At 52.6% G+C, this 22,993-nt stretch overlaps 5 protein-coding genes across 5 annotated transcripts; 4 read left to right on the forward strand and 1 right to left on the reverse strand.

Annotated features, from left to right (window-relative positions):
* Positions 1-571: 571 nt before the first annotated feature.
* Positions 572-3,041, forward strand: AKAW2_30858S (uncharacterized protein; the record flags this gene model as incomplete). The annotated part of the gene is made up of 2 exons (XM_041687418.1): positions 572-1,848; positions 1,934-3,041. The coding sequence occupies 2 exons, from the start codon at positions 572-574 to the stop codon at positions 3,039-3,041; spliced, it is 2,385 nt and encodes a 794-aa protein (XP_041541305.1).
* A 1,216-nt stretch (positions 3,042-4,257) lies between these two features.
* On the reverse strand, positions 4,258-7,528 carry BUD6 (formin-mediated actin nucleation enhancer; the record flags this gene model as incomplete). Its single annotated transcript, XM_041687419.1, has 2 exons — positions 4,258-7,257; positions 7,373-7,528. 2 exons carry the CDS (start codon positions 7,526-7,528, stop codon positions 4,258-4,260), a joined length of 3,156 nt encoding a protein of 1,051 aa, XP_041541306.1.
* A 3,395-nt stretch (positions 7,529-10,923) lies between these two features.
* Positions 10,924-14,642, forward strand: AKAW2_30860S (putative PAB1 binding protein (Pbp1); the record flags this gene model as incomplete). Its single annotated transcript, XM_041687420.1, has 5 exons — positions 10,924-11,087; positions 11,458-11,644; positions 11,702-11,975; positions 12,038-14,377; positions 14,434-14,642. 5 exons carry the CDS (start codon positions 10,924-10,926, stop codon positions 14,640-14,642), a joined length of 3,174 nt encoding a protein of 1,057 aa, XP_041541307.1.
* Positions 14,643-16,958: 2,316 nt separating this feature from the next.
* On the forward strand, positions 16,959-19,776 carry AKAW2_30861S (COPI-interacting protein CEX1; the record flags this gene model as incomplete). The annotated part of the gene is made up of 9 exons (XM_041687421.1): positions 16,959-17,081; positions 17,168-17,305; positions 17,371-17,481; positions 17,546-17,692; positions 17,754-18,127; positions 18,184-18,478; positions 18,530-18,733; positions 18,783-18,955; positions 19,008-19,776. 9 exons carry the CDS (start codon positions 16,959-16,961, stop codon positions 19,774-19,776), a joined length of 2,334 nt encoding a protein of 777 aa, XP_041541308.1.
* Positions 19,777-20,565: 789 nt separating this feature from the next.
* On the forward strand, positions 20,566-22,668 carry AKAW2_30862S (uncharacterized protein; the record flags this gene model as incomplete). Its single annotated transcript, XM_041687422.1, has 1 exon — positions 20,566-22,668. One exon carries the CDS (start codon positions 20,566-20,568, stop codon positions 22,666-22,668), a length of 2,103 nt encoding a protein of 700 aa, XP_041541309.1.
* Between the last annotated feature and the right edge of the window lie 325 nt (positions 22,669-22,993).

The following is a 22,993-nucleotide window of genomic DNA, read 5'->3' on the forward strand; positions in this document are numbered from 1 at the left end:
AAAATATACTAAAGATAGCGAATGCTTACTACATATGATAGGCTATACCCGCATAGCCGGAATTATATCCTGAACTCTGACTTCCTTCCCCTATATCTCGTGACATGATACGACGAACAAAGCGTTTATAGCGTAACATGCAGGGGTTTGCTAATTTGTAGGGTTACAACACTAGCCTTACGAGCACCCTTAGTTTGCGGGTCTGTCGGAACGAAGCGATGCTGTGAGAGGCCATAGCGAGACAGACTAAGATGAAAACAAGCCTCACGGCCGAGTTTGCCGACCTTTATCCACTCGGAACCATCCAACCACGCTCGCCTAAACGCTAGGGTTTTGGGGCACCATGAGCTTGGCTTCTTTGGTCTTAGATTGCATTCATAGCTCAGTTTGCGAGCGTTCATGGTCTGTCAGCCTTGCAGGTAGACCCTCGGTGAGACCCAATAGCTGATTTTGCTGCGGCCACCTGGAAAGAAAGTCCTGAGTGGGAAATTGGTTATAAACGACCCCTGAGCAAGCCCGTCTTTGTGAAAAATGCCAACATTCCCTTCTCTTCGCCTGCAGGCTATACATCATGGCTACCATGAACAGCCCCCCTCAAGTGGCTGTGAATGGTCGAATGAACTCAAATGAGCCAAGTCCGATACTGGAGCCTCTGCGGTATCGGACGAGGAAGTCACTATATCTTCTTTCTTTCTATGTTGCTCTTCTACTCGCTCCCTGGATCATGACCTGTGTCATGATGGTGCGTCCTCTAGACGCTGCCTCCTATACTCGCCAGGGCCTTGGTCAGTCGGCAGCCGTGGTTTTGGATATTCTCGTCAGCTTTGAGTTTATCCTCGTGCTTGAAAAGCTACAAGCCGTCCTCGCCATTCCCATCGTCTCCGGGTTCCTGGCCCAAGCGGCCGTTGTCTACACGCAGCGACGTTCGCCTAATCAGAAGCTGTCCCTCCGACAGATTGTCGCTCTAGCGGATCGTCCCTGGGCCAATGTGAGGTCATGGTTTCGCAGTCTACCACTCGATGGCCATGGATCCCCATTGGCCATCTTTGGAGGGCTGTTCGTACTGCTCGTAGCAGTCACCCCTGCTATTCAGTCCATCTTAATCAAGTATGAGGATATCACCATCGCCACATGCTGGGAGATGCCGGTCTGGACATGCGACCCATCGAACATCGCCACAATTGTGGGCCTTGACCCGGAACCTGCCGCTCTAGAGTCCATGCCTCAAAGTCTTGCTGTCCAGCAGGTAGCCAAGAAAACGCAGCTGGTAGGCGAGCTCGACGTGCAACCTTATCTATGGCCGGAGCAATGGACAACAATCAACGATGCTGAGGCTATCGAGAGGGGAACCTTCTTCTGGTATGACGAATCTTTCCGTTCGGACCGGTATTTCGTATCTGCACTGCAAAATGGAACCAATACCGGTGTTTTGCGCCAACATGCCATCCGGTTGAACTCATCGTCCGCCTGCGAAGCGGTGCATTCATCCAACTTCCCGCAGACGTGCTCGGGTGACCGTCCTTTCGTGACTAACCTGACTGCCCCTGATACCCTCGATATTCGAATCTGCGCGCCCGGCACGTTCGGTCAAACACCCTGGACTCGGAGTCGGGACCGCCAGGATATCTCAGAGGAGCTGTGGATTGATGTAGATTTCGCAGTCGAACAACTCAACTTTACGTTGAAATGTACTACAAACACCACCCGGGGGTACTTCGAAATCAGCAACTACCATAATGGCAACAACCCGGGACCTCTTCTCAAGAAATGGCCCAGCCAGGAGGTCCTGAAGCATGATTTCAATGACTATCTGGGCGTAGACGACGACTATGCCATTCCATCAGTTGTGTAATAAGACACCCCCTTCCAACACCCTTCCTATCTAATAATCACTGGAGGAAATAGACTACTAACTGACACCACTATATACCAGTGACAACGACACAACAACCCTTGGCCCCACCGGCCTACCCGATCCCTTCAACTACGAAGACCTCTACGCAGCCGGCCCTTTAATGACCAGTGCGTTGGCTCTATTCGGCAACCAAAGCTTCCTCAACGCCGCCAGTTACGCCATCACCACCAACACCACCAGATCCGCACTATTCTCCATCTGCCAATTCAACGCCTTACCATTCACCCGACTCTCCCTCACCGGCTTCAGCACCGCCGGCGATACCTGCGAGGATCTCCTATGGGATATAGACAGCTCCAGCGACGACTACTGGTACCAATACCTCATGAACACAATCTACATCTGGGTCGCCTCGTTCAACGATACCCAGTCCGCCGCTACAGCACTCGACATGGCGACTTACTTCGCCAATGAAGCCGTGCTAACCAGCACAGCAACGCAAGGCTGGTCGTATAATTCGCGAAGCATCTACTTTGACAGTGGAACGGTGCTGGTCAAGCCTAAGTGGAGCTTAGCCGGGGTGATAGTCATATCGGTTCTTATTGGCTTGCAGATACTGGGTCTATGTCTGATTGTGTTCTACTGCCACTCCGTCCCTACCTGGACGGATAGTCTCGATGCGTTTGCGATGCTGCGCATGGGTGCGGAATTACACCGTGATAAGCATGTGCGCTTTGCGGGCATTAGGGATACGGATAAGCGGGATTGGGAGGACCTTGGTCGTTTTGATGGGCTTGTGGGCGTTGTACTTGATGGTAGTGGGATGGTGCAGGGAGGAGGAGGAGGAGGAGATGGAGAGCATAGTAGTATCAAGGATAGCTCGCCGTTGGTTCGGAGGGCGGAGGGAGGTCCGAGTACTTCTTCCTCGGGGATTGAGTTGGCTGAGCTCCCGCCATATTCTTCTACGGTCTCGGTTGATGCTCATAATGATGGAGGGAGTGAGGAGAGAGATGAAAGGGCAAGGAAAGAAGGGCTGGAGCAACCGTTTCGTCTTGCAGTCGGTGCGCCGGGCTTGATTACGAAGAGCATGGCTCCAAGGAGGAAGACACGGGGGCAGAGGAGACAGAGGAATCCAAGGGAACGGAAGAATCCAAATCTTGTGATCACAGGTGAAACGCAAGTGTGATGGAATTGCTGCAGTTGTTAGGGTACTGCTGATTTTTCATAGTAACTTAATATATATTGGTAAACCGCCGGTAATTAACAGTGGTATGATTTTTCAATTATTTGCCCTTCTATTACACAGAAATCACTACCTCATGAAATAGACTTGAATCACGCAGGTGATAGACTAACTAGCATATATGTCAGTCACCTGAATTAAATAATTACAGAAGACGTACTCATGTACTAAACTACTCAGTGCAACCATGTAGAAAATATGCTGATTCGACTTGCAGTATTTAGAACATTAATATATAGTAGTACTATTGATCAGTTTACCTTGAACTAACATCACAATAGGGAATGGTGATTGAGGATGTTAAGTTCCTACTTATGTTTATTTCAAGTCTAGATAGATATGGTGGTGGGGGTGTTCTCAGTGATGAATGGGATACTAAGAGTAAAAGCGTCACTGTGTTTGTGGTAGCCGTTGGAGGTTATTGATTGTTCAGGATATGGGAGATCATCCAGTAGTACTAAGCTTTGGGTATACAGGTTAAGGGGCTGTTAAATTATTGGGAGAGTAGGTGCTACGTGTATAATCACTCGATGGCAATGTTGCCTGGGGTTGAAGATATAAACGTTAAGGTGGTTCTTATTGCTGGGAAACACTGCAACAGCAATCATGATACTAAGGCTACTTATCTGTTGTAGATCTACAGCTTCGTTTCTATTCCGGGGGGGAAGGCGAGAATAATCGTTGGTCTAAATCTCGTCCTAGGACATAGTGTAGGAATGCGACGCTCTTGAAGCTTGGTACATTAAAAATTCTAAGATTATATTAATGCAAAAAAATGAACGCTTCTATCAATCAACCGCGTCTGAAACAGCAGCAAAGCAGGATAGACCAAGATAACCTGACCCTCCTGTATATCATCAATAGTCATAACAGGCCACAAGCTGGCAGGGTATCGTCGATATGCGAACAGGCAAGGCTGCAGCTCCAGTTCTTGCGATTGGAACTGAGCGAACGCGACAAGAAAATATAGCAAACACAGGGAAACAGACAATTCAAGGAAATAATCAACGAGGGTGGACACAACGGTGATAATGACAAAGGAGAAAGGTCCAAAAGAGGGCAGCCCGACAACTCAGGCTAGATACAAGATGTAGATGATGGAGAGGACGAGTATCGCACTGAGAATGTTGGCCGCAGAACGGTCAACAGAGCCGTATCCCTATTGCTCATGATCCGGCTTCTGTTCATGCGCAGTGGTTGCTTCTTTGTCGGTTTCCTCGTGCTCCTCGGCATCAAGGAACGTTTCCCTTTGCTCTTCTTCTGCTTCATCCGAGTCTTCCGGAACCGGAGACTTTCCTTTGACCATAGTTACTTCCTCCTCCTTTCCAGAGTCCTCCTTCTCAGCATTTGCCTCTTCAGCCATGTCTGCATCAGGCTCCGCCTCTGCGGCCTCTGCGTCTTCGGCTGGCTCCTCAGCCTGCTCCGCTTGCGCTGCAGCGGCTTCTGCTTCTGCCTTTTCCATTTCGGCCGCCCTGGCCTGTTGTCTCTCCCAGACCTCCTTGCGAATGCGGTCATCTTTGGCCCGACGGAGTCTTTCGGCCTCCTCCACACCACCACTCTTCTTCAACTTGCCTTCCTCGACAAACGCTCCGAGCTCCTTCTGGAAAAGCCCGATACGGCGAGTCTCCAGCTCCTTCTGGCGTGCCTTCTCTGCCCGCTCAATCGCTTCCAAGCGAGATTCATGGTTCGGCTGCAAGGCGCGCACCTCACCCAAGACGCTGTCTTTGGCCTTCATGGGATCCACAGCCGGATCAATCACAACATTCCGCGAGGTGTTGCGCAATGTGGGACCGCCTGTATTGTTCTGCATCGCCTGCTGCTTTGTGGCCTGCTCAACAAGTGCAAAAGTCTGAGCTGCCTTCTCCAGATCATCCTGAAGATCAGCTGCGAGGTCCTCTTGCATAGTAAGCTGGTCACGCTCCTCACAGACTTGCTGAAGTTCCTTCTCCCAGATCTTGGTCCAGACGGGTTTCTCCCGCTTAAGGAAATCTTGCATCTTCTTGATCTCCTTGGTGACGGCGCTGATGTCCTTACTCACCGACTCCAGTTGCCTGGGGAGCGGTCGGACACCACGAGTCACGACATCTTTGCGGAGATCCTCAACCAAATCTTGGAGGTCATCAACCCGCGCCACAAGACGTTCTGACTCTTCGGCAAGCTCCTTCTTCCCAGAATTCACACGCACACGGCCTGCATCGCCTTCGAACGACGGTACGGTGACGTTAGCTGCAGCCGTCTTCAGTCCACCTGCTTTGGTACGGATCGCGCTCATTGAGCTTGCAATATCGGCGGTGAAGTTCGAGTACGTCTGACGTAGTACAGCAAGGTCACGTCGCAAACTCTGAAGCTCGGCGATTTGACTGTCGCTCCCCGCAATAGGACCCTTCCGGGTTTCGCCAGTCTTGGCGGTAGCTGCGACAGGCACAGGAGGCGCAGCAGCAAGGCGAGCCATTTCTTTCGCAGCTTCCAGTTGACGGTCCGACACACGTTGCATCATGCTTTCTTGGCCCTCGAGGGCCCCTTTAACACCTTCGATCATGCGACGGACTCCACCGAATTCATCGTCAAAATGCTTCTTGACCTCATCCAGAATATCAACATTCAACACCAACACAGATCGGTCCTTGACATCAGCCAGATCCTCCAGCTCGTGCCGGACCCCTGATACTGGGTCCTGAATATAGATTTCCGGCAAGTCAACCCCGTTGTTGTGGGTGTTCCAAGCGAACTTCTCAATAAAAGCTAGCTGCAGTCTCCCGATAGTAAGGCCAGTATATCCTTCTGGGAGAACGTATTTCTTGATCTTGCTTCTGTATTGGAGGAATAGAGTGAGCTCCTTGCCTGGGGACTGCTGCTCAGGGGAGTATTGGACTGATTGAGGTGGAGTAGAAGCAGACACAGCTGGCTCCTGACGTTCAGATTTAGGCGTTCCTGGGCGGGCAGCCGCGGTAGGGGCAGCATCCTTTACAGGTTCAAATGCCTCCGCGAGGGACGGCTCTTCAGAAGGTCGTGGGAGATCGGGCTGCCGTCCAATAGCCGGGTGATCTGCCGGTCCACTTCCAGGGCGTTCAACAGACTTGTCTTTGGCGGCAGTAGCGCCCTCCGCTGGAAGTTCTGCAGGTGACCCAACGCGAGATTTTGGGCGCTCCTCTTCGATACTGGGAACGCTCGAAGGCGCCTGTGAAGCGACCTTTGCGTCCTGCAGCCGATTTGTCGATCGCTGTCGTCCATGGACTGACCCGCGTAGACGCACAGCGTTCAGCGACTCCCGAACATCACGCCCTCGATTCGGGATCGGGGAATTTTGGGTCGGAAGGACTGGAACACCGCTTGAAGAAGTTCCCAGATGTTTTTGTATCTGATAGGCCGAGAACCTTCGCGAGGCCCGACGTTCCAGCTCCCCGCTTCTCTGCAGAGCACCGAGAGCATCGTCTTGTTTCGGGGCGGGCGGAGGGGGCGGTGTGGGATAAGGTGGCGCGTTGATCGAAGTCACGGAGCCCTTGGGAGTTGCACCAGATTCTGGTTGAGATCCTTGCGACAGAATGTTTTGTGCCTCGCGCCTCGACGCATCTCGTTCGGAATAGCTCGCTCCTCGCACATCAGCCGATGCCGCCGAAGACGCCCGGGCCATGGAAGGATCCTCCATAGAGCCATTACTGCCAAATCGCCGAGTCGATCGCTTCGGAGACGTTACCGTGGAGGCAGTGTCCTCATATGCTTGATTCAACGCCGCCTGTGCCGAAGTTGCACTACTTGCACTTGTATGCCGACCGGGCAATGGCCTACTTTCCTCCTTCTGTTGCCGCGCACGTAGTCGAGCCTGCTTTTTCTTGAGTCCATGTAGGAGGTTAATGATGATGTCGCGAACTCGAGGGAGGTAGCGCTCGAGACTCTGTGGGGATGCATCTTGGCTAAGAGTATCTTCGAGGATCGTACGCAGGAGGTCGGGTACGGGGCCAAGATCTGAGGTGTCAACTCCGATGGCATTGAAGGCGCGACAAGCCAGGTTGAACTCATAGCCCAGCCGTACGTAGACGTCTGACACTTCATTCTCTGAGGCTTGTCGGCGGGACCACTGTGTCAGTGTCTCTAGCAGTTGCTTCGTGGCGACCAGCAGATGGGTGACACTCTTTTCGATTTGGTTGATCTGTTTCTCGGGCTGTGGATCAGACGCACCACGAGGTCAGCCGGAGTATTTGTGGGACGGCTGGGGGGTGGTTTGGAAGAACCCCAAGCAGTGGCTGCATGCCACCACGATGGAGGGGAGCACTTACTACCACGCTCTTTGAGGATTGAGATCTCGTCGAGCTCGACGAACTGCGTGGTGCGGAGGTCATGGCGGATTCCACACTGCTCCCTGAACCGGATGGGAAATGCTGGGCTGACGGACTTCGCTGGGAGCGGGAGGAAACGCTGGAGGCGGACTGCATATGTGCAAGGCGGGAATCCGGGACAATTATTCTTTTCGGTGGCAGTTGATAAGTTATGACACGAGTATATTAGGAGCGACAAGAGGATGCAGTGTGCAAGGTCGCGAAAAGGGCTGGGGATTGAATATTGTCTCAGAGGTATGTGTAAGGGAGAAAAGAGAGAGGGAGGGAGCAGTGACGGCGGGATGGATCAAAATAGCCACCAAACGATGAGGAGAAACGAGGGAGATCAAACAGGAGAAAGAAGGAGGCGGCGTAGAAGAATACGCAACAAAGAAAGCAGGAAGGTAATAATGATAAGAAAAAAAAGGTCCGCACGAGAAAGGTAGCGAGAGACAAGCGGGAATATAGCCAAGGAACCAGCCTCTTCGAGGGGGGTGGTGAAAGGTAGTAGTGTGGTGGTGGTAGTAGTTTTGGGTGGTGGTGATGCTGTTGGACTGGCACTAAAGCAGTCTAAGGGATCTGATAGAAGACCAATTTGGGCACAAGTTTAGTCTCCCGGCCAGCAGAGCAATGAAATGCCCAGCAGCGCAAGACAGACTGACTGACTGCAATTCAACGTCGCTGCCTTCCGAGACTTGTGTCAGCCTGAGGCATCAACCAGACAAACGCCCGCCAAGTCACATGTTGGCACCAGCCTCCGGGATTTTTGGTTTCGCCGGATCCACCTCAGCCGCGCCTCAGTTCAACACTACTCTCTTACAAACAAAGTATCATCCTTCAAGTTCCCCTGTAAATCCACTAACAGAGAGAGAGAGATATCTCGGGCTTAAGCCCTCCAGCGGTGAATGAAAGTACGCATTTGAATAGTACTTAATCGTCTCCCAATTATTGATACACCTCAGACGAGATTTTCTTCAGCCGGCTCAACCTTCTCATCCCTTCGTGTGGATACCTCCCCATGATGACACCGATCCCTTGGCCGTCCATGTCAGACTGCAGAACCAACTTGGGGTTAGAGTTTCAACGCCGGAGGGTCCCTTCCTATCAAACTTCCGGAAATCCTTTCCTGTGTGACACTGCGTAAGGTTCTGTACACAGTAGTCCTAACGAGGCCGCGCGCACTTTGGTCCATACTGTAGTGATGGCAATGCCTCTCGATTGATTGATGGTCTTGTCTCAAGTTGGAACGAAAGGGATTCCTATGAAGTCTCCCTTGGCTATTGACAGAGCCACTCTTACGTAATGATGATATCCATTGAGATTATTTCTTTCAACGCCAGCAACAATATGATACTTTGTAAGCAGGCCCGATCCATCGTTGTGCGGCACAAGTCATGGAGTCGCTGGACGCCTGGGCAGGCGCTCAATATAATGAACTAGCCTAATAATGCTTAGCATGGCCCGGTCAATTGCCCCGGCGCTTGCCTTAGTTCTTACTGTATTCGCTTAGTCTCTTAGTAATGTGATATCTATAGCATCAAGTGGGTAGTGCGCTGAAGCGTCAATGAGTATGTCCATCAGGCAGGATCTTAGCGCAAGTCGGTTCGCTGATTTGATTTGCTTTGCCAGTATTCCCCAAATAAACCACCCAGCAAGCATGATGCAAGTATGGTTTCGGTCGATCATCAAGCTAGCCGTCTATCTCCTTGGCCCCGAAGATCTAATTCATGATCATGCTGACAGCTGCAGTAAACCAGCACAGATGTCTAGGTAAATAGAATTGGCACGACGCTGCTTCTCGATTTCAAGGAAAGCACGTCTGGAGAAGTATCTCTGGTGGAGGACTCTATAGATCGGATGCCTAGCCGGGTTAGTCGGGGGGTGGAATGGCTCTCCACCTCGCGAATGCCCAATTTTGGTGATTGCGAGGTGTGTTGGCAGGACAGCCGCCCTTGCTCAAGCGAACCTGAGCTCCGTTGCACTTACCGATCGCACTCGGATGGCAGAAGTACCGACTGGACTTTTCAGACGCGGTGACAGCAAAGACAAGGACCAAGAAGGTCTGAAGGAGCATGGGCTATGGAAGTGAGCTTCCATGCAGCAAGGGATCATTCCAGACCTAGGATCAGAGATACGGATGGAACTCATATGAATTCACCATGCAGCGCAATGGGTGGGCCTACTCCGAGTGGATTCTGACAGGCCGCAAGGGCAGGGAGTCCATTGAAATTGGCAACTCGACTGATGGAAGCAGAAGCAAGTGGAGTGAGGCGACATGGTGCGTCTCAGTAGTAGCGAAGTGGGAACACACACCTACACGCACGCACGCACGCACAATTGTAATCCCATTCATGATGAAGCAGAGAAAGGTGATGGCCAATAAATGTAATCGTTTTTTTTTTTTTTTTTTTTTTCTTCTTCTTTATGTGGGACTAAGTAGGCATTACGAAAGGCCGTCACAAGCCCTCCAAAGTAATTATACTTAGTCCTCGTAGATTTAGTCATTAGTACTCCGCCAGACTTGGGAAACAAATGCTTATCAGCTGGCACGGCAAGAAAGTCAAAGATGGAGATGGAAGTGGAAGTGGAAGTGGAAGTGGAAGTGAAACGAGGGAGGAAAGAACTGTAAGAAGAAAGCTGAGGACATAGATAAAAAAGCAAGTGCACATTCCCATGGCCATCTTTCGTTCCCCACTCGCTTGCCAACCGCCAACCAACCCAAGGCCGGAAGACCCTTGGGATTTCCATGGGATTTGCCCACCTAAATTCCCCTCTGACAAGCTAAACCCTCCAGCCAGAACCTTTGCTGTACGTACAGAAAACTAACCTTACTTGACCTTTGACCTGTGGATGATGTTAGCTGTCTGGCTGGCTTGTCTTTGGCTTGTCTCCTCTTTTTGTGGCTGCTGCTCACCCACCTATCGATCTACCAGTACCAACTGAACATTGAAACTTCCTTCTTCCCTGTGTAGTAGTTTACCTTCTTCTTCGTCTTCTTCTTCTTCCCTCCTACTACTACCTGCGGCCAGCGACCTGACTTGATCGGGACGTCCTACCTACAATTACCACCACCACTACTACTACTACTTACTACTTGCCTCTCCCCAGTTCCCTTCTGGTGTTCTCTTCTTGTCTCATTCTTCTCCTCCTTCTCCACTTCCCGTCTTTCCTCCCGGATCCGCGTCTCCCCTCCTTCCTCCCCTTTCCCCGTCTCTCTCTTGTCTCTCTGTCTCTCTCTCTGTTCCTCCCTTCCCGTGGACGTTCAACACCAGAAGGCGGTCCCGTGACTCGTTCGGGGCTCTCGCTCTCCTACCACAGCTTCCCTTTTTCCCCTTCCACCCCGCCATTCTTTCTTCCTTTCCCCCCCAAATCCCTTCCTCCCACTTCATTCACCGTTTCTTCGCTCCTGTTTGCGCAGGCGGTGTGTTTTGGCTTCGTGCCTTCCGTCCGCACTCTTTACGGCTTTGCGTCGTGCGACGACGTAGAGCTACGCTCGGTGACGATCCAGCCAGATGGCTTCTACCGTCAATTCGGTGCCGGCTGCCAACAGTGCGTCTGGCAATGCCGTGAATCCTCAGAACCCCGGTACTAGACCTTCTTTGAGATCCAGTGCTAGTACGAAGGCTTCGGAGGGCGGCCGGCGTCAATCCGGTAGTCCTCTCGAGAGCGGGCAGAGGTACGTTGTGAGGTCAACATGTTATGCCTCATTCCTCCCAACTCCTTTCGACTCGTTTGCTTCCATTGCCCTTTCCTCACCGCTTGTCGCCTCACGAAATATGGTCGTTTGCTCTGTTACCATTCCCCCCTCCCTCTAAACCCTGTGCAGGACGGGTCTCGTTTTGCCAATGCCCTCCGTGGCTGTCGGGTCTTCTTGACGACTGTTTGGCGTCATTGTGTCCTCGCTTCCTCATTTTTCTCAACCCGTGTTCTGGTTTCACCACCAGACTCGTGCCTGATGAAAAGGCATTATCGTCTTCTCATACTCGTTGCTGATAGCCACGACATTGTATTGCGCATCGGCTAATCCATTTCTTTTTTAATGATAGACGCAGTAACTCCACCAAAGCTTGGTCTCACGGCGCAAACCCGATCACACAGCGGGCCTCGTACTCACAGCAGAACGGCAACATGTCTCACAAACAGTCCGCCTCTCCTCGACCGACTCCGAAAGAGTCCAACACCCCCGATAACCACGCAAATGACCGTCTTGTTTTCTTGTTTGCTAGCTTCATTGTAAGCTCAGTGTTCCACACCCGGCATGTGTCGACGTGAAAGGCTTACGGTTTCCAGGGTTTGAATGCTACGATTACCACAAGAAATGGGGATAAATACACGGGAATTTTTTCGTCCTCGACGTTGGAACCTAGCGACTGTTCATTCGTACTCAAGATGGTGCAACGGCCCACCAAGGCGGATCAGAACAAAGCGAATGGGGTTAGTGATGTCTCAAGCCCGTATATGGGGTCGGCGCCGGATCATAGCATGTCCTTCGATGTCAAGGATGTGGTCGATATCTCGGTCCCGAACGTCACCCCGGCCGATGTTACAGCAAAGAGCGCGAACGGTAAGTCACCGGGCTAGCGTGATAACATTGATGGCCACATTGAAATCCTAACGAAGTATCAGGGACTCCTGTTGGTTTCAAAACGGATACTGACATCTCCGGAAATCTTGCGATTCGCGAGCGGACCCTCAAGCGCTGGGAACCTGCCGCCGATACGGACGTTGACCTCTCACTCGAAAGCGCGCACAATTCAACTGGATGGGACCAGTTCGAAGCAAACGCCAGGCTCTTCGGTGCTACCAGCAGTTACGATGAGAACATCTACACCACTAGAATCGATCGGTCGGACCCTACCTATAAGCAGAAGGAAGCAGATGCTGCTCGGATTGCTCGCGAAATCGAAGGCGCTACTACAGACAATGCACATGTTCGTGAGGAAAGAGGGCAGGCATCGGCAGATGATCATGATGAGGAAGCTAAATACAGCGGTGTCCGCCGTGATGAGAGGAACTTTCCGCCGCTTGTTTCCGGCCAGCCAAATAAGTACACTCCGCCAGCGCGCAGGCAAAACGCCGCTCAATCTGCCATGGCATCGGGAGCTCCCGCAAGCTCGCTCAAACAGGTTCCTAGTGCCCCGAAAGAGGCTGTTGCCGCCGGACCGCCCAAGGAGAATGGGCAGGCCCAGGCTCAGCCTGCACCGTCCAGTATAACACCAAGCTCTGCTGCCGATACGGAACAAAAGCCTGCCTTGTCCAAGACCACATCTGGTGCTCCGGCTCCCGCAAATGCTACTTCGAATGTGGAGGCCGAGGTGCTCGACTCTTTCCGACAATTCGCCCACAGTGAAAAGGCGAAGTTGCAAGAACGCCGTCGCAACCAGGCTTCGTATGATCGAACCATTAAGTTGAACGAACTTATGAAGTTTTCCAAGAACTTCAAACTGGCAACGCCAGTGCCCAAGGATTTGGTACCCATCCTAGCTAAAGACCCGCACAAGCAGGAAGAGATCATCCAAAGAGCTCAGCAGCACGCTGAGGAGAAGGTTGTGACCAAGTCCCCAGCAAGCGCTGAGTCGAAGCCCGCTGCTCGCCCATCTGGAAACGCTCGCCAGGAGAGTGGAACTATGCCGCCTCCTGCACAGGCTGACCGCCAGAACTATCCTCGGGGTCGTCAAATGTTTCCCCCAACCGGTCCGCATGCTGGACCGGGTGGGCGGCTTCCGCAGCAGCCCGTGCACCAGGGCCGTCAAGCCACTGGCATGCTCGGCCATCGTCTAGCAGATAACATACAGCAGCGAAAGGGAGCCGCGATGGGAACTGTTCCCGCTCCCTTGCCTATCAATGAAGTTCGCATTCCTCCAACTGGCCCAGCTGGCGAGCAGCCTGCTGTTACTAGCCCGAATAAGGTGCAGACACCAACCTCGTCCGTGTCGACCAAGTTCAACGTGAGGGCCCTGGAGTTTAAGCCAAACCCCGCCGCAAGTACCTTTACACCCGGTGCTTCGTCCACCTCATCTCCTTTCACCCGCGGACGCTCCGTCTCACGGACCACTAGCCCCTCGTTGTTCTTCGGGGCTAAGAAGCCAAGACCAATTTCCGAGAGGCCGTCCCTTAATGATCAGTTCAACCCCATTAAGCGCATGAAGAAGGAAAATGCGGAGTCAAATGAGAAGGGATTCGCCTTCAATGGAGGCATCCCGCCTGCCTATAGGACTCCCCCTACTTGGGTTGCCGCTCCCGGAAACGAAGAAAAGACTTACCTGGAAATGTTCAAGCCGCCTGCTTCGGTGCCGGCCATCTCTCCCCAGAGCCGCTCTGCGTCCAATCCCCAGATGCCTCCGCCGCAGATGCCGTTCCAGTTCCCACAGAACACGCCCGGCATGCCTCCCACCACTGGTCCACCACACGGGCCTCACCTACACCCTCAGCAGCATCATAATTCCGGGCCCCCACACTTTGACGATCCCCACCGCATGCAGATGTCTGCCTCGACCTCGCAAGTGTTCCCATCCCCCAGGTTACAGCACGGTTACCCGTCCCCCATGGCGCCACATGCACAGCTTGCGTTTGGCCAAGCCATGCCACAGTTCTATGTCAGCCAGGCCGGCACACAACCTGGACATATGAGACATTACCCGGGCGGTCCCCAATTCGTCAACCCCCAACCAACCATGGGCGCTCCAATGATGGTTCAACAGCCGTCTAGCGGACCCTACATGGGTGTTCCTCAAGGCGTGGCCCCCTATACACCCCAGATGCAGATGTATTCCCCAAATCCTAGCCACGCGTATCCCCAACATGTGCCACCGCCCCAGCCTCACAGTGGCTATCCCAGTCCCAGTCGGGGTGCTCCCATGATGATGCACCAGAACTCTCAGCCGGGTCAGCCCCCCCAACCGGTGATGTTCATGTCCCCTGGGCAGCATGGCCAGCCCGTGTATCCGACGCAGCAGCCTACTCACAGTATGTTATAACGAAGTCAGAAGACCGTTGTGGGGTTAGGTAGCTAACTAGCATAGTGCCCCCAGTCCGCGGCAATTATCCTCAGCAGCAGCCCCATTTCCAGTCCAGTCCCCACCAAGTGCACCATTACCCACCCCACCAGCATCGGACACCGAGTAGCGGTTACAACCAAATGCCGCAGATGCCTCCCCAAATGCCTGCTCAACCCCCGTCTACTGTCGCATCTGGACCTCAACCGCAAGAGGCAGCGGATGAAGTGAAATGAACCACCCCCCGCTTGACAAGCGTGAGACGCCATATCGCTGGCTTAGCGACCTGACCCAAAACACCGCCGTTCCTCTTTGGAAATTCAGGCTTCACTTGGATGTGAACTCCAGTTGTTCACCGTTGGCGACTCAAATCGTCTCGCGTCGACCAACAACCTCACTATGTTTACCAAAGCTATCTGTACATTGTACGTATGCGCTGCGCTATGTGCACCGGAAGACTTATAGTGTTCCCGGTTGGCGGGTTGCGATTCCCTGCTGGTAAGCTTTCCTCGGTACCCTCGATTGGTTGGTACGTGCTAACCAAAGGCAGGCGAGGTGGCAGCTTCGTGTGAAGTATTGCAGTCAGATCAGGTGTGTATAGGAGTATAGCCATGGGCTATAAGTTGAGAGACCTCTGGGGATTGGTGTGTCGGCAAATAGTTCGGCATCCGATGGCCTTGTTGCCATCCTATGCAGGCCTATACTATACGGCTTCTTGGAAGTGATTTACGGAAGCCAACGAAGGGATTCCACTACGATAACTTTCCAAGTTACTGGGGTACTCATTGCTATATGCCAATGATGTTCTGGGATTTATTTTTTTCTTTTTCTCTTTTCCTTTCTTCGTCTTGCATGTCTTTTGCGTTGCCATCTCTACCCATGGGGAATCGGGCCGGAGGAAGAGGGGAGTTCTGATGGACAGCGACGGGTGGAAGAGGCCATAGCGAGTGGTATAGGAGACACGTTGCACAGTACGGGAGTGAGTTGTCGGGATGACATTGAGAGGATATGAGGGGAAGTGTTCTAGGGCGACTTGTTTTACGCATTTTGAAGGGGATGAATGACATTTATATAATCGAGCTTGATGCCTCTTGTAGACAGGACTCAGTATAAGTAGCGTAGCAACTACGCAGGAGCTGCCAGTCAGCACGACGGAAGTAGATAGTCGCAGGCCCTAACTAGGATAACAAAATTCCAACAACAAGCATCAAGTAGTGAAAGAGCATTCTCCTCAGGTCTTTTCAGTTTCTTATTTGGTCATCATCCAACCAAGAAAGACGCCGCCACCGCGGTACTCTACCCCCCAACCCAAAGCCCAACCACCAGCCAAAGCACCCAGAATCCACCGACCCCGAACCCATCACAAAACCAGAGTTTGATCCCTGCTTCACCCTGCCCATCCCTCCCATCCCGCAAATCTCCCATTCGGCAGTTAACTCAAAGAAAAAAAGAATGTACGCCGCAGCCATTAGTTTCTGAAATTCCTCATGGAGAAAAGCGGACCAGAAACCCCAAATTGCGGCTTGGAAACAAAGGAAGTAAATGTTTTGTTGTACACATGTCTCTCCAAGGTAAAAAAAGCAACGTCGTGAGCCTCTCGACCAGAACCTTCATGCCTTTAACAAGAACTTGTGCCTGCCTTTATGATGGGGAGAAGAGCGTGAATGGAAAGTAATGGGATCAGGTAGCTGCGAGAGATGTCCCCATGATGTTTGCAATGGGAGGATGTTCGAGGAAAAGGGATTCTTTTTGTTGGATTGCTTGTGCTGGGAGTGTTGGTTGGGTTGGAAGGTGAGCACACAGCGGGGGAGTTGAGACGACGCTTTCGTATGGTTTTCGCGGTCTGACCTTTTACCAGGTGATCATCATTGGAGAACGGGTTTGTCTCTTGTGGTTTGAGGAGGAAGGGAAGTGGGGGATTGAGGGAAGGGTTGTCTGTGACGGGGGGAGGAGTCAAGTAGGAAGTTATGGGACGTGCCTTGTGTTAGCTCAGCTCGGTGTGAAGGGTTAGTTGGAAGTGAGTAATGTTTGTTGATAATAAGAGCGAAAAGAGCATCATGTAGGTATCAGTGTCGTTGCTGCTATCATTCAGCAGACGCGTCTGTCGTGGTAGATAGATATAGAAACAGGATAGCGTGTGTTGTATGTTGTTGAAGCTAAAGGGAAAGAAAGAAAGTCAAGCTCCGGCGATAAAATGGGGAGCTTTCCCACAAAAAGACCCTAAACCCGATTGGGGGCGGGGTACCACGGGCAGCGCCAAAGGGGGACAATCCGTTGTATTATTCCCATGTCGCCCGATCTCTCTCTCCCTGTTGAACTTGGGGGCCGTTGAATCTCTTGTCGTTCTGTCTTGAACTAGAGATCGGTCGCATACGTGTCGTTTCTCTAAACCTTTCTTTCTTTCTTTATCCGTCCATATACCCCCCTTTCTTTTCTCCCCGCCGAAGACGTTCCTCCACTATCGCCGCTGCGGTGGTAGTTATCTTTAAAGACCAGCTAGTAGTTAATCTAGCTGCCCCCTCCCACGACTGTCTGCACCACCCACACCAGCCATGGATTTCCTCAAATCTGCCGTCGCATCGGCGATCGCAAAGGGTAGTTCATTCCCTTACTCACTCGGAGACAGAGTCGACCTCTCCGACTCGATCTGGACGCTACACAATGCTACGAAACGGGTATGAGATGTCATGCGGGCCCGCGGAAACAAAACCACCCCCCCATGGGGCTAATGCGATTGCTGATCGGCGCTTGGTACGTATAGGAAGACGGTTCGCCCTGCAGCGTCTTTACCTTCGATATTGCTTCCAATAAGTCCCGTCTACCGTTGGCGAAGAATGCGGTGCGCAAGTCCCGGACGCTGAGACATCCCGGGGTGATTAAGGTCTTGGATACGATCGAGGTAATTAGGCATACAATAGATCATGCATTGCATGTTGTATGGTTTGAATGGCTGACCGGTTATAGACGGAAGCTAGCCTTTACATTGTCACCGAGCGAGTCGTTCCCCTCTCGTGGCATGTTAAGCGGAGGAGTCTGAGCGAGGAGACGTCCAAATGGGGGTTGTATACTGTGGCGGTATGTTGTGGTTATGGTGGTTGTGGTTGCGATTGTGATTGTCCTGACGTATGTGGTTCTACAGTCTACGCTCAAGTTCATCAATGGAGATGCGGCCTCTGTTCATGGTGTTGTCAGAGCCTCCTCGGTATTCACAAGCGAGAGTGGGGAATGGAAGCTGGGTGGTTTCGACATTTTGAGTTCGATGAATGATGAGAATGCGGTCATTTATGTCGGTTTATCTTCGATTACATGACGGAAATGCGGTCTTACTGACTGACAGCGCTTTGCAGACATATGGTAGTCTCGTTCCTGACGCGGCTCGATTCACACCTCCGGAGGTCGTCAAGAGCGGATGGGACACGATCAAACGGAACCCGCTGACTGCGATTGATTCTTACGGGCTTGGAATACTAGTTTACGAGGTCTATAATGGCAACTTCACTGGCGGGGACCAGGTGGGCAAGACGACGAACATCCCGCCCAGTATGCATCAGAGCTATAAACGCCTGTGCACGGCGAATCCCAAACTGCGCCTGAGCCCTGCCCACTTTGTTGAGCAGGGGAAGAAGAGCGGCGGCTTCTTCGAGACCCCACTTATCCGGTTGACGGACGATATCGAGAGTTTGGGACTCAAGAACGATGCAGAGCGAGAGGAGTTTGTCAAGTGAGTCAATGCCTCATTACGGACAGGCTGCCACCAGTGGATGCTGACTGAAGTAGTGAGCTTGATGAGCTGTCCGACGACTTCCCGGAGGAGTTTTTCAAGATGAAGGTGCTTCCAGAGTTGCTCAAGTCGGTTGAGTTTGGCGGAGGTGGCCCCAAGGTACTGGGGGCTATTCTGAAGATCGGGGCGAAGTTATCCCAGGAAGAGTTCAACTCGCGACTTACGCCTGTCGTTGTCCGACTCTTTGGGAACCCGGATCGAGCGCTGCGGGTCTGCTTGCTCGATAACCTCCCTGTGATGATTGACAACCTGCCTCAGAAAATCGTCAATGACAAGATCTTTCCTCAGATTGTGAGTTCCAACAATCCCGGCAGGGCTCGATGCTGATTTCATGTGCTATAGACCTCCGGCTTCACCGACGCCGCACCCGTCGTCCGAGAGCAGACGGTCAAGGCTGTTTTGCCAATTATCAACAAGCTCAGCGACCGTGTCATCAACGGTGACCTGCTCAAGTTCCTCGCACGTACCGCCAACGATGAGCAGCCAGGAATCCGTACAAATACCACAATCTGCTTGGGCAAGATAGCTAAGAACCTCGGGCAAGGCGTGAGTGGCCCTCCCTAGAAGCCTCATACGCAATGCTGACCAGATACAGTCGAGATCCAAGGTCCTTATTGCGGCCTTCACCAGGTCTCTTCGGGATCCCTTCGTCCACGCCCGGAGCGCTGGTCTGCTCGCTCTTGGAGCGACGTTGGAGTTCTTCACCGAGGAAGACTGCGCGACAAAAGTGCTTCCGGCTATCTGCCCTTCCCTTCTGGATAAAGAAAAGTAAGAACATTCACTTTTTTCTCTCATGGATCGGGTCTAATGTTTCATATAGGATGGTCAGAGACCAGGCGAATAAGACACTCGACCTGTATCTCCAGCGTATCCGGAAGTACGGCAGCACAATGGCAGACACGGTAATTCCTCCGGCAGCCAGTGCAGATCCGACAAAGGATACAGCCCGTATCGGCACATCTAACGATAAATCATGGGCTGGATGGGCGATTTCCTCGTTCACCAATAAGCTCACGGCGGCCAATGGCGAAATCGAACCCACCGCCAACGGTGCTAAACCGGTTGAGCCTGAACCAGCTCGTCCAGCTTCTGTTCCCCGCCCAACGAGGGCGTCATCGTCGGTGCAGAAAGAGACACTACGGCCTGCAACTCAGTCTTTGAACCGGTCCATGTCGGAGCAACCACCAACTTTGGCTAAAGAAGAGGATGATACAGAAGATGTCTACGACGCGTGGGGTGCAATGGACGATGATGAAGACGAGCAGCAAGTAGAGGAGGACCCGTTCAGTGCGACAGCAACTAGCAGTCCAACAGTTTCTGCTGCTGCACCTGCCCCTGCACCTAAAGCAGCCCCCGTTCCGTACGATGATGGCGGCGAGCCGGACTTTGCGGGTTGGCTGGCCGCCCAGTCCAAGTCAAAGAAGCCATTGCCAAAGGGATTGAATAAATCCAGTCCCACCTCGGTATCACGGCCATCTAGCCGCAGTAGCACGGCTAAGCCCAGGACCGTTGTCGCCCCAGCGAAAAAGATCGACACGACACCTAAAGACACTGAGGAGGACGATGGCTGGGGAGACGCTTGGGATTAGCAGTATAGATCCTTAATACCCGCATCTTTCTGTTCATCAGGGTACATATTCCTTTGCACTATATCGTGATTATATTTCTCATCTTGCGACATATCCAAGGCATCAAGGCAGGGGAGTTTGGGCGCCATGCAGTATATAGTCCGGTTAATTGCTTTTTCGTTGCTGCTGCATGAGTTGCGATAGGATAGAATCAATCATTGCAGACATGGTCATATACAGCTTGGTTTTGACAGTTAATTAATCTGGGGCAGCCCACTAGAGATAAACATGAAACGCCGGGTAGCGGTTAGAGGGGGGAAGCACCGTTAGACGAATCGATAGTTGAGTGGAGGAGAGGGAAATATTACTAGTCAGTCTGGCTTGAGGATCGACTCGATAAGGCGGAGGGGTGGCGCCAATCAAGCGCCGGCTGCCCCGTGATCACATCCGCCGCTGATCCTCCGCCGCCCGAGACACTTCCAAGTCATCTTGTCTCTCCTCCACCTGCCGGCCATCCCGTTCTCTGGCCTTTTGAATTCCTGATCATCTTACTCAAGAGTAGGACTCAACTCTCCTACGTCTGCCGTGCGCTTCGCTCGCTCGTCCGTGCAGTGCCAGGGCTAATCAACGTGTTCAGAATCTACATAATCCTGCTGCCTTCCAGCGTCTCCGTACCTGAGTGTGTCCGGGAAGGCTGGTGGGTGTTGCATATCTTCCCATGCGCGATGGATGACGAGTTACGAACCTGAAGGTCAACTCGGTCCGTGATTTTTATTTCACACTTCTCCAACAATATCTGTCCTCGCTACAATGGAATCCGACGAAGCTCCTCCTCCGCCATACTCTGCGGTCGACCCGTTACTCGCACAAGCAAACAGCCGAAATGCCGCTGCGACTGCGGAAGTGAATCGTGTCCTGCTACGTCTGCGTGGGGGGGAGACAACCCTAGGCACCTCGCCCTCAAGTCCTGCGTCCAGCTCCGCCAGTCATGATTTTCCAGCATCCTCCGCCAGCTTGCCTACCCACTTCACATCTGCTGCGGAATACTTCGTGGAGCGACCGCCTCCGACTTCAAGCCGTCAGGGGGACATTGTGGAACATTGTGTAACGATCTTTCCGCGCAGCCAATCAAAGGATATCCGGCGTCGACCTCGTTGTTGGACCGCGCAGAAAACGGAAGACATCACCCAGCAGGACTGGGACGTTTTCCTGAGATACTTGTTTCCACCGCATTTGGGTCTAGCGTCTACTTCGGCACAACTGCCCCGTCAAGTCAGAGCAGAGATTCAGCGTGATCGCAAGGATCGGCCCCAGGAAACGGATGAAGAACGCAAGAGACGGATTGCTGCTGTGATAATGGAGTGGAACCAATACTTCTTCGAACCCCGCTCGGCTCGTGTCGTATATGTCTACGTGATGGACCCTCAAAGTGCGCCGCGATCATCTTTGTGTCCTAAGTGTTGGCCGGCTGCTACAACACGAGAAAACCGAGTCGCCCAGGCGTCCGACGCTGGTCGAGGTCGCTTACAACAGTCGCCTGTGACACCAACAGCTGCTGAGCAGCCTGGTGCGCCTTCAGTCAGTGCTGTTTATACACCAGGGCCATATGCCTACCCACAATATCCTACCCCTCCTACTCCTTACGCACCTTATGGGCATCCTGCGCCATACAGCCCTGCTGTGTATCCGCCTCATCCCGCATACCATTACCCCCCTCCACCACCGCCGCCGCCGCCGCCCGGTCACTACCCTCCTCAGCCTCCATGGGGCTGGACTGCTCCCCCTTATGGGGTTCCTTACCAGGATCCAAGCATGTCAAAGGGAGGAGGGCCCTTAGATTGGATAGCGTCGTTGGCCTCGCAGGCCCAAAAGTATGGAGAGCGCTTCACTGAGCAAGCACAACATTATGGAAGGCAGGTGGAGGAACAGGCTCTTGCTCACAGTCGCTGGATCGAGGAGCAGGCCGGACTTCAGGGACGAAAGGTGGAGGATGCCTTCACAGGCTTTGTCAGTCCATCTCGCGATGATTGGATCGCGAACCAACCCCCTAAGCCAGGGTACGTACAGAATAGCACTGCGCATACACCTACGACCACGCCTACGGCTACGGCTACGACTACGACCACGACAGTTACGCCTCAACGCACTACTCCAGCTCAACCCGAACGGACTCGCCGGGCTTCAATCGACTCGGAGGCATCCGACTTGTCTTTCTCTTCGATTGATTCCCTGTCAACAACGTCCGAGCTCAGCGCCTCTGATCTGGCCACGGTCCGCGCGCAACTTTTGTCACTGAACGACCATCACGACCGGGAGTTGTACGAAGCCGCCGTGGGTCTGCGGCGTCAGCTTGACGTTCTACAGCAGTCGCGACGCCAGAACCGTACATCTGGACGAAGCGGCTGGCGCCACGGCTGGAGGCGATGGGACTCGCCAAGCGAGCAGCACCAGAAGCAGTCAGACAAGCGAGCGGTCAAAGAAGAGACCCGAGCCACGCGGAAAGCATTCCGAGATGTATTGCGTCGAGCGCGAGAAGAGCAACGCGAAAAGCGGCGGCTCAAACGCACCCGCCGGCGTCAGGAGCAGCGAGCACGTGAGGTGCAGAGGGATGGTGCTGAGATGCCACTCGAGCAGCACATGCAGCGATTGGAGCTTGACACTAATCGTGAGAGCCGCTCAACCGTGCAGTCTTTCACCTCCATTCCATCCCCGGCGCGGTCCCTGGCCGAATCGGATAGTGAAATTAGTTCTATCAGCACACCGAGCACATCAAGTAACGAAAAGATGCCGGTCAAGGGGAAGAGCGAGAAGTCGGCGATCGAAAGGAAGCCGTGCAAAGAAGCAGAGAAGTCATATGAGAAAGACAAGAAGGGCTCCGATCAATATAATCGGGGGGCGTCACGGCGCAATTAGTGGGCCATGGCCAGGACATCATTATCTGAAGAACTTTATGGAACGATGCATGATCATAGCGGTGTTTATATTCATGGAAGAGACTGGAATCGGGATTCTCTTATGTATTTATTACTTTCTTTATCATACCGGCGTCAACCCGGGGTACAATGTGGTCATTAGCATGCATTTTCAACATGAAACTTAGAACCATGCACCAATACCAAGCAAGACCCAAGACCAAACAAGATCTACCAAAAACCATCGTATAACATCTATTTTATACAAGAAAAGACAACCCCACTCTTTTCCCCCCAGAACCTAGGACCATTTTATAAAGAAAAAA

This window comes from Aspergillus luchuensis, chromosome 3 (genome assembly GCF_016861625.1).
Source record: "Aspergillus luchuensis IFO 4308 DNA, chromosome 3, nearly complete sequence".
In the NCBI taxonomy this organism is placed as follows: Eukaryota; Fungi; Ascomycota; class Eurotiomycetes; order Eurotiales; family Aspergillaceae; genus Aspergillus; species Aspergillus luchuensis.